Source organism: Gracilinanus agilis, chromosome 2, assembly GCF_016433145.1.
Source record: "Gracilinanus agilis isolate LMUSP501 chromosome 2, AgileGrace, whole genome shotgun sequence".
Lineage (NCBI taxonomy): Eukaryota > Metazoa > Chordata > Mammalia > Didelphimorphia > Didelphidae > Gracilinanus > Gracilinanus agilis.
In genome coordinates this window covers 463,369,665-463,380,012 of record NC_058131.1, presented here as the reverse complement: position 1 = coordinate 463,380,012, position 10,348 = coordinate 463,369,665, and the positions used below count along the sequence as shown (strand labels likewise).

General features: G+C 36.8%; 1 protein-coding gene across 1 annotated transcript in view; it reads left to right on the top strand.

Annotated features, from left to right (window-relative positions):
• SYNE2 (spectrin repeat containing nuclear envelope protein 2) overlaps window positions 1-10,348 on the top strand; it is a 419,774-nt gene that overhangs the window by 161,012 nt on the left and 248,414 nt on the right. Inside the window, exons 25-29 of the mRNA XM_044664857.1 lie at window positions 4,034-4,251; window positions 4,618-4,708; window positions 4,959-5,071; window positions 5,595-5,721; window positions 7,161-7,318. Coding sequence (XP_044520792.1) covers window positions 4,034-4,251; window positions 4,618-4,708; window positions 4,959-5,071; window positions 5,595-5,721; window positions 7,161-7,318 — 707 coding nt within the window. The remainder of the gene's footprint in view (window positions 1-4,033; window positions 4,252-4,617; window positions 4,709-4,958; window positions 5,072-5,594; window positions 5,722-7,160; window positions 7,319-10,348) is intronic.

The window sequence follows — 10,348 nt, the reverse complement described above, 5'->3', positions numbered from 1 at the left end:
TCTGGGTCGAATGTAGTGGGTGTTCTATGAATCCTTTCGATGTCTATATTGCCCTCTTGTTGTAGTACTTCAGGGCAATTTTGCTGAATAATTTCTTTTAGTACGGAGTCCAGGTTTCTATTACTTTCTGGTTTTTCTGGAAGACCAATTATTCTCAAATTGTCTCTTCTAGACCGGTTTTCTTGGTCTGTCACTCTCTCATTGAGATATTTCATGTTTCCTTCTATTTTTTCAGTCTTTTGACTTTGTTTTATTTGTTCTTGTTGTCTTGAGAGATCGTTAGCTTCCAATTGCTCGATTCTAGCCTTTAGGGATTGATTTTCGGCTATAATCTTTTGGTTTTCGGCCATAATTTTCTGGAATTCCTTTTCAATCTGGTCATTTCTGGTGTTCAATTGCAAGATTTTACCTTTTAAACAGTTATTTTCTTGCCAGATCTCTTCCATTTTCCTCAAAATCTCAGTTTTGAACTCTTCCATAGCTTGTGAGGAGTTTTCCTTATTTGAGGAGGGTCCGGATGCTTGTTTGTTCTCCTCCTCTGTTTGCTCGGTTGTCTGGATTTTCTCTGTGTAAAAGTTGTCGAGTGTTAAGGGCTTCTTTTTCTTGTTGTTATTCTTTCTCTTCTGACTTTCCTGAGGTTGGGTAGCCATCATTAGCCCAGCAGCTTCTCAGGTTTATCCTCGCGCTCAGTGTCTGTCCGAGTTCTATTGGTACCTGAGGTCTGAGATCTGGTTTTTTCCAAGGTCAAGCCCCCTGGTGGACCCCCTTGCTTGATCCTCTGCAGGAGGTTCCTTTACAAGTCTCAGGGCGCTGCTTCCACAGTCGTATACTGGTCTGCACTGGTTCCCCACTCAGGTTTTCAGAGCTTTAGTTCCTGGCTGTGTCTGCCTCCACCCACGCCTCCGCCAGTGCCTGTGCGCTCTGAGCTGGGCGTCCACTCTCTGCCCTCGCGTTCAATAAGCTCTGGCTTATTGGGGTCCTAAATCTTGCTGCTCTCAGGAACAGGCCCCGGAGCTGCCAATGACTCGATGGGTGCCCCAAACTTGCTCTATTTCTTTTTAGCTGGCTTCAGAGCTATAGATTTTGTGTGTGGAGGGGATGGGGGGTGGGGCGGTTGTTCAGCCGGCGATTTAGTGAGAGCCCTTTATAGCCTGGAAATGTCTCGATTCCACGTACCTTCCACGCTGTGCCCTGTTGTGGGGTTCCTCCGTTCGTCTGGACTTGTTTTTATGTCCCCTTGAGGAGTTTTGTGTGTTTCGGTCAGGAGAGGTTAAGAGCTGCTTCTTACTCTGCCGCCATCTTAACCCGGAAGTCTAAAACCCTCTAACTTGTTTTTAATTCATTCTTTTTCACTCATATCCAACTTTTCATGATCCCATTTGCAGTTTTCTTGGGAAAAATAATACTGTAGTGGGTTTGCCATTTCCTACTCCAGATCATTTTCCAAATGTTAAGCACACAATGTTAAGTGGCTTGTCCAAGTCATGCAACTAGTAAGTGTCTGAGGTCATATTTGAACTCACAAAGATGAATCTTCCTGACTCTGGACTTGGCCCTCTATCCAGTGCATCACCTAGCTGCCCATTCTAAATTATATATATACATATTTTTAATTTAAATTTTATTAAATTTTATTTTTTTTATGTGGCACTTTTGTTCTGGAGGCAGTATCTCTCATTGAAGCTCTTTAACTGTTAGGAGAGACTGAGATGTTGGAGGCAGATAGGTGGTGGTACAGTAGATAAAAGATTGAACTTGGAGTCAGGGAGACCTCAGTTCAAATCCAGCCTGAGACACTTCCTCACTATGTGAACCTGGGCAAATGACCTAAGCTCATTTTGCTTCATTTTCATTATCTGTGACATGAGTAAATTATAGTACCTACCCCTAAGAGTACTTGTGAGAATCAAGTAAGACAATATTTGCAAAGCATTTTGTAAACCTTAAATAGCTATGCAAATGCTAGCTCTTCTTACATTCAAAAGTCCCTTGATGTCTTCATAATACAATTTCATTCCTCCTCCCCTTCTTTGCCAAGGGTGGAGACTATAATTGTAGAATACTGCCCTTACTCATGCACAGCTAAGTGGACCAGTGCATTGAAGGCTGCACTGGTAGACAGGAAAGACCTTAATTCAAATCCTTCCTCAGACATTTAATAGTTGTGTGATGCTGGGTAAGTTGCCTAACATTTATATGCCTCAGTTTCCTTATCTGTAAAATGGGGCTAATCTGTAAAATGGGAGGGTACCTACCTCCCATAGTTGCTGTGATGATCAGATGAGATTATAAATGTTTTTAAATTTAATTTTTAATTTTCACTTCCAAATTCTTTCCCTCCATCCACTTCCTTCTCTACCCATTAGGGAAAGAGATAGGAAACAATTACACACACACACACACACACACACACACACACACACACACACACACACACACGGAGANACACACACACACACACACACACACACACACACACACACACACACACACACATGGAGAGAGAGAGACAGAGACAGAGACAGAGACAGAGACAGAGAGAGAGAGAGAGAGAGACAGAGAGAGATTCATGTGGAACACATTAGCCATGTTGTGAAAAAGAAAGCAAGAAAAATAAAGTGAAAAACACATGCTTAAAATTTGCAGAGTTCATCAGTTCTTTCTCTGGAGATGGATAGCATTTTTCATCATGAGTTCTTTTGGAATGCCATGAATCATTGTATTGATCAGAGTAGCTAAGCCTTTCACAGTTGATTATTATTACAATATTGTCTTTACTGTGTACAGTGTTCTGGTTCTTCTCATTTCACTTTGCACATCAGTGTCTTATCAAGTTTATGAAATAATAAATGTAAAGTACTTTGTAAACCTTAATGCTTCCTCTTATATTATGAAACAGATTGTAGCAATCCAGGTACACATTAATTGTGATATTATTTTAAGAAGTATTCAAAAAAACTTAACTCTTATACTGCTGATGATTGATCTCTGTAATCTTGAGTCAAATTGAACATCAACCTTGCCAAATCCCTAGTACTTCCCTAAGGCTACACCCCAGAAGAGAGGTCTGTTATCTGTCTCCTTACTTTTCCTTCAATGATCAATTAACATACGTATCAAACATCAGTAGATGCCTTAGGCCATATCCCCTCTGGATCAGGATCTTAGCTCTATCTATTGTTTCAGGTTTTGGCAGTTTGCATTTTATGATGATTAACTCATATTGTTAATGTATCAAGCCACTGAGCTCTCCCCTTACCCCCATACTGTTGTAACCCCAATAAAAGTGACAAGAAATCAGTTGGCAAGAGAGCTCTTGACCATCAGAGCTTACTCACTGTCTGTCTACCTTGTGCCAAAACTTTCTGTGTCTATGTGTCTTTATTCTCTCCTTATGTTCTCTTTCCATTAATCCTTAACCCGTAACCCATTTTCACTCAGCCCCTTTCTAAGTGTCCAACCCACTAGGAATCTTCGTGAAGCTGCTGGACGGCTTCACAGATTATGTGTGGTTTAATTTTTTATTATGCAATTTAAAATTTTATTTTTTGTCCTTTTTCTAAGAATATTTTCTCCCTCCCATTCTCCCTTTACATGCTCTTTAAAAAAAAGTTGTTTATTTGTTACATTAATACACCCAGTTAACTCCCTCCTTCCCCACTCCCTATTAGAGAAGGTATCATTTGATGAAAAAGATATATATATATAAAACTATGTTTTACTTATTTCTCTTAATCAGTTCTTTCTCTGGGAGGTGGACATACCCAAGTCATTCTTCAAACAATATTTCTGTTGCTGTATATAATGTGCTCTTGGTTCTGCTTGTTTAACTTCATAATTTCATGGACATGTTTAGACTGTAATATGATATAAAAATAAGAGAATCAGTAAAAATTAAAAATTTCTAAAATTAGATAATAACTTATCATCATTATAAGAATCCATTAGTTTCTAATCATTAAGGGGGAAAAATTGTGTCAACTCATGTCAACTCACAATGAATGCTTGTCTGCTGTTTTATTTCTTTAATTAGGCATGCTTTTTTGATGAAGGGAGCCTGTGTCAGCTGGATCACCACATGGAAGCCTTGAGGGAGTTGAGTGAAGAGTTGACTTCAGAGGAAGGTCGACAAGAAATAAGAAAAACAATTACAGATTATGGAAAAAGACAAAATGAAATTAGGAATGCTGCTTCTGAGATTTATATGATGCTCAAGACTGTTAATGAAAACACTCAGATGCCTCAAAAAAAGTTGGTATTTCATAAGAATATGAGGAATTCCAGGGAAAACCTTTATAAAATTTATCAAAAAAAAAGTCATATAGCATTTTAACGTTGATAGCACTGCTTTGGGCAGCTAGGTGATTCAGAGGATAGAGAGCCAGGCTTGGAGACAGGAGGACCTGGGGGCAAATCCAACCTTGGATACTTGCTAGCTGTGTGACCCTGGTCAAATAACCTCAGTTGCTTAGTCCTCACCACACTTCTTCCTTGGAACCAATACTTAGTAGTGGTTCCAAGGCAGAAGGCAAGGATTAAAAAAAGAAAAAAAATATTGGTTTTTGGGGGTCTGGGTTTATAGCTCTCTTTTCAGTAGAAATTTTTGTTACTTCCTAGGAAACCCCTAAGTACATCTGAAAATGGTGGAAGAGGTGCTGGGGAGATGGTACAGCCTTCTGAACCAAATGATGCAACTTCTCCTGAAGAGGTATATTATTTGGATGATGATGATACCAAAGTTGACAGCCACTTTACTATGTGTTTTCTCATCTGATTTTCACAATAATCCTGTAAAGTATTATTATTATAATCCCCATAGATATCCCCATCTTCCTCATATTTATAATGTTCAGATGAGGAAACAAGCATAAAGAATCAGTAACTGGTCCAGGTGACGTATTTAGAAGATGACTGATATTTGGGCAAGGCTGTGTTGAATGTTTTTCCTTTTTGCTTAGGCTTCCGGATCCATTAACTTTGACTTAGAATACTTCAGCATACTAAAGCATCATAAAGAAGAAAGGGGAACAGAGAAGGATGGCAATGTACCTTTTAAGAAGTTACTGGAGAGGTAAATTATTTTAAATAAACTGCCTATTTTAGAGGTCGTGTGATATCAAGGATAGAATACCAGAACTGGAGTCAGGAAGACCCGAATTCAAATCTGGCCTATGACTCTTTCTAAATAAGTCACTCTGGTCTGCCTCAGTTTCCTCATCTATAAAATGGAGATAATAATACCATTTCTCTCTCAGGCTTGTTGTTAGGATCAAGGGAGACAGTATTTGTAAAGCACTTAGTATTAATTCTAAGATGAAAGGTAAGGGTTTAAAAATAATAATAAAAGCACTGATTTTGAGCAAGAGATTAATTACAAAGACTTTCTATCTTAATGTGCTTTTATTTTGCTTTATACATAAGTTTGTAAGTGGTCCATTTCCTCTAACAAATAACTCTCAGTTTATATATGGGATTTCTTTATGTGTAATTGAGGGTGACATATTCATTTTAAGCCGTGTCTGTGTGTTATTTATTGGCCTCAGTAAAAATCAAAATCACTTCTCTCTTCATTAATGTCAATTCTTCTTTCCTAGATATGATGCACAGAGAGATAATCTAGAGATGCAGTTACAAAGCAACAAAGTCAGAGTTCTTTCTGATTTTCCTAGTGAAAAAGAAAGGAGCATCTCTTGCTTAAAAGATAAATTGACAGATTTACAGGTAAATAGTTGGAAATCAGTATCTTCTCCTTCCCCCTTTTTGGTAGGAAAAAGAGACTCCCACTGTCCTTGATTATAGTCTTGGAGGATTTCATGTGAACTTCCTCTGTTTGGTGAAGGGTTGCCTGATTTCTCTAAATATTGGCCCATGTGATAATATTGTGCCTTGTTGCAGTATATTTCTTATGTGATCTTATATCTCAAAATGAGTTGTGGTCAAGGGCAGTAGCTAGAAGGAACTTCACGATAAAAATTTATGGGTCCTAATGACACAGATAGACTTTAATTTATTGACAACTTGAAGTTACATGTGAGAAGCAAGTTTAAGAGGATTATTTAAGAAATGTGTAACACATTAGATCATAAACTCCCTGAGAGCAAGAAGAGTTTTTACTTTTCTTTGTCTCTAGCATTTAGCACTTATCTCTGGAGCAAAGTAAGTTTTTAAATAAATTCTTGTTGACTAGATTTGAAAAGGAGGTGGCCAAATATGGTTAATTTTCTTTTTGTTATGATATTTTTATTTGTTAGTAGGAAGTAGGGAAATAGAGAAAAAAGGGAAGAAGAGAAGGAAAGGATGAGAGAAATAGAGAAAGAAAGAGAGGGGTAGAAATGTGGAAGAAGAGAGGGAAGAGTAGAAAGGGAGAGGAGAGCATTTAGTAAATGTTTAACTAAATCTCAAAAGAAAAAAAATCTTGTACAACACACTTTTTAACATTTTCTTTATCACTTTCTTAAATCTAGACAATTAAAAAAACTAAGCCTTGATTTTGTAGTATTTGCTGATTTCCAAGATGTAGATGATCCAACTGAAAACTGAACAATTGGCTGTCATGGGCCAGTTTGATCTGGCTCCAGCACACTCCTGAATATAGTTAGCATTTACAAACTAATTTCATTCATTTTTCATGTTTTACATCAGTTTCAGTATAATCTAAGTTCCTATTAGTTGAGACTACATAGGCTTGCTTTTTTAAAGGACAAAAAAACAGTATTGACGCAAATACTAATGCACATAAATCATGTCCCTTGTTTTAAGTTAAAAAAAAAGGTGATTGTATACACTTGGAAAGACCTATCATTTACTACTTTTAGATTATATCAATTAAGATAAAAATTTATCCTATTTTGCACTGTATAACTCACTTATAAATGTGGGGGGAAATCTTTAAGTCATTATTCCTGTGCATTTTACTAACTTTGACACTGTGCCCAAATAGTAAAATATGAAATTTGGGAATATGGGATTATAATTATACCTTTATAAAAATTATATCCTAAACCAGTAGAAATGCGCATTGGCTATGGAGTGGGGGAGGTGTGGGTGTGAAGGGGAAAGTAAGAGCATGAATCATGTAACCCTGTTAACTTCTCTAAAATATAAAAATTATTAAATGTTAAAAAAATTATATCCTAAAACAGTTTTTTATTCTACTTCAGGCTTTAAAAAATGAAACTGATTCTTGCTGGTCAGAGTTTGAAACTACTTCATTGAAGTTGGAAAAAATTGTGAGGGATCCAGAAAGGTCTACTCTTTCTCGAACAAGGGAAAAATTAAAGAGAAAAGAAGAAGAGCTTCAAGTGATTCTAAGCAAAAGGTACAAGGAACAATAAATCTTTGAACATATGATAATTTTGGATTATGATTATGACTATTGCATGACTATTGTTAACAGCAAAATTATACAGTTTCTGAATGGTAATGAACACAATGAAAGAAGCCGTCTTAACCAAGTTATGATTGTACTTTTTTAAACTACAAGTATCTGTATAGAACAGTAAATAATTTTTTTCTGGCATTGTTCAAGAGTGATTAGTATTTAAAATTTCTGTCAGGAACTTTATTTTCTTTTTCTATCCATTAATTCAAGTCAATTAAAATATATTAAGCACCTATTCTATGCCTAGGCACATAGATGAAAAACAAACCACTTCTTTTTTGAGCTCTCAGGGAGCTCAAATTCTCCAGTGGGGATCAGAGTATACAGATAAGTTAGTAAATTGTTGTTGCTTAATTGTGTCATACTCTTTGTGACCCCTTTTGCATTTTCTTTGTAACAGTAGGGAAGTGGTTTGTTATATCCTTCTTTAGGTCATTTTACAAATGAAGAAATGGAGACAAACAAGTTTTTTGCTTTATGGTTGGCTGTAATAATAAATATTTTTGTACAAGTATTTTTCCTTATTATCTCTTTGGGATACAGACCAAGCAGTGGTATGGCTGGATCAAAGGGCAGGTAGTCATTTAAAGTCCTTTGGGCATAGTTCCAAATTGCCTTCCACAAAGTTTGGATCAATTCACAACTCTACTAGCAGTGCATTAGTGGCCCAATTTTGCCACATCCTCTCCAATATTTATTGTCCTGCCATTGTCCAAGGTCACGTAGCTAGGAAGTATCTGAGTACAGATTTGAACTCATTAAGATAAATCTTCCTGATTCCAAGCCCAGTGCTCTATCTACTGGGTCACCAAGCTGCCTATAAGTTGATAATTATTTCAGACATAAGGGACAGTGTGCAAAAGCATGGAGACAAGACATTGAATTTTATAACAACTGGTGGTATAATTTGATGAGATCACAGAGTGGATGAGTGTGAAATAAGCCTGGAAAAGTAGGTCAGATTGTGAAGGAGCTTAAATGCCAGGGGAGGAATTTGCATTTCATTCTAGAAACAACATGGAGCTATTAGAACTTTTTAAATAAGAAAGTGATGGTCAGACTTATGTTTTAGGGATATGACTTTTGCTAATATGTGGGAAATGGATTCGAGAAGGGAGACACTTGAAGCAGGGAGACCATCAGAAGGTTCTAGTAATGCTAAGAGTTGATGAGTATTCAAACTAGTTTTATGGCTATGTGAGTGGAGAGAAAGAGACACACAAGTGATACTTGGTAAGCAAATGGCTATAAAGAGATGTGGGAGAGTGAAGCTGGGAGCATGATTCCAAAGTGGTGCCCTTATGCTAGATTAAGGTCCTTGAAGAGACTGTCGTGTATAACTGGGTGTTGGGGGTGAAGGTAGGAGATTAAGGGGAAAAATAAAGTTTTGGAATAACTTTTGGTTATCATGTGTGGAGATCAAAATTAATATTCAAAATACTAAATATTATATTTATAAATATTTTATTAATAATAAACTAACAAAAGAGACTAACTAAAAGGTACTAACCAGCTCACTCCTAGGAACCAAAGAGAAAGAGGGAGGAGTTACAGCCAACCATAAAACAATAACGTGACCATGCAAACGTGGAGGCACAGGAGAGATTAAAGGGAATTTTGGGAAAACTAAGGGACTTATGGGGGATAAAGTCCAAGGTTCAAAATTTCCATTTATACACATGATAGGATCAGGTTATACTTATCATAATCTATTTAAAATGGCAGGACGATAAGTATTGGAGAGGATGTGGCAAAATTGGGCCACTAATGCACTGCTAGTAGAGTTGTGAATTGATCCAAACTTTGTGGAAGGCAATTTGGAACTATGTCCAAAGGGCTTTAAAAGACTGCCTGCCCTTTGATCCAGCCATACCACTGCTTGGTCTATATCCCAAAGAGATAGTAAGGAAAAATACTTGTACAAAAATATTTATAGCTGCACTCTTTGTGGTGGCAAAAATTTGGAAAATGAAGGGGCGCCCTTTGATTGTGGAATGGCTGAACAAATTGTGGTATCATGGTTGGTGATGGAATACTATTATGCTCAAAGGAATAATGAACTGGAGGAATTCCATGTGAACTGGAATGACCTCCAGGAATTGATGCAGAGTGAAAGGAGAAGAACCAGAACATTGTATGTAGAGACTGATACACTGTGGCACAATAAAAGATAATGGACTTCTTTACTAGCAGCAGTACAATGATCCAGGATAATTCTGAGAGACTTATGAGAAAGAATGCAATCCAGATCCAGAGAAAGAACTGTGGGAGCAGAAACAGAAGAAAAAAACATTTCCTTGATCACATGGTTTGATGGGGATATGATTGGGGATATAGACTCTAAATGATCATTCTATTACAAATATTAATATGGAAATAGGTCTTGATCAATGATACATATAAAACCCAGGTGAATTGCTTGTTGGCTATCAGAGTGGGGGGAGGAGAGAGGGAAAGAACATGAATCATGTAACCACAGAAAAAGTATTCTAAATTAATTAAACTAGTTAATTAATTTAAAAAATAAAATGGTAGGACAGTGTGAAATGTTTTTTAGAAAGGCTTCCACCCCAATGGTTAAAATAAAAAATTTAAAAATCTCTAGATAATTAAAAGATAAATCTGACATGCTAGAGAGCATAGGCAGGAACAAATAAGACTCCAAGTTAGTCTTCCCTTTGCTTCTTGTATTAGCCTCAGTAAGTTTTTCTTGGGACCCTGATTCTGGCTCCTTTTTTTTCTTTGAACTCTTCAAATATACAACAGCTGAAGACTTTAGACTACTGCTTGTGGTACTCTTAAACAGTGCTTTGGATATTAGAAATTAGGTTTATTCAACGTTATTTGTTGTCTGAGTATTAGGAATAGTATATAATGGGTTCTGTGTATATTGTAGGCCAAAGTATAATATTTGACCAATCAATAGAAAGTCAGATCCTTAAAGGCAGGGACTTTTTTAGTTTGTCT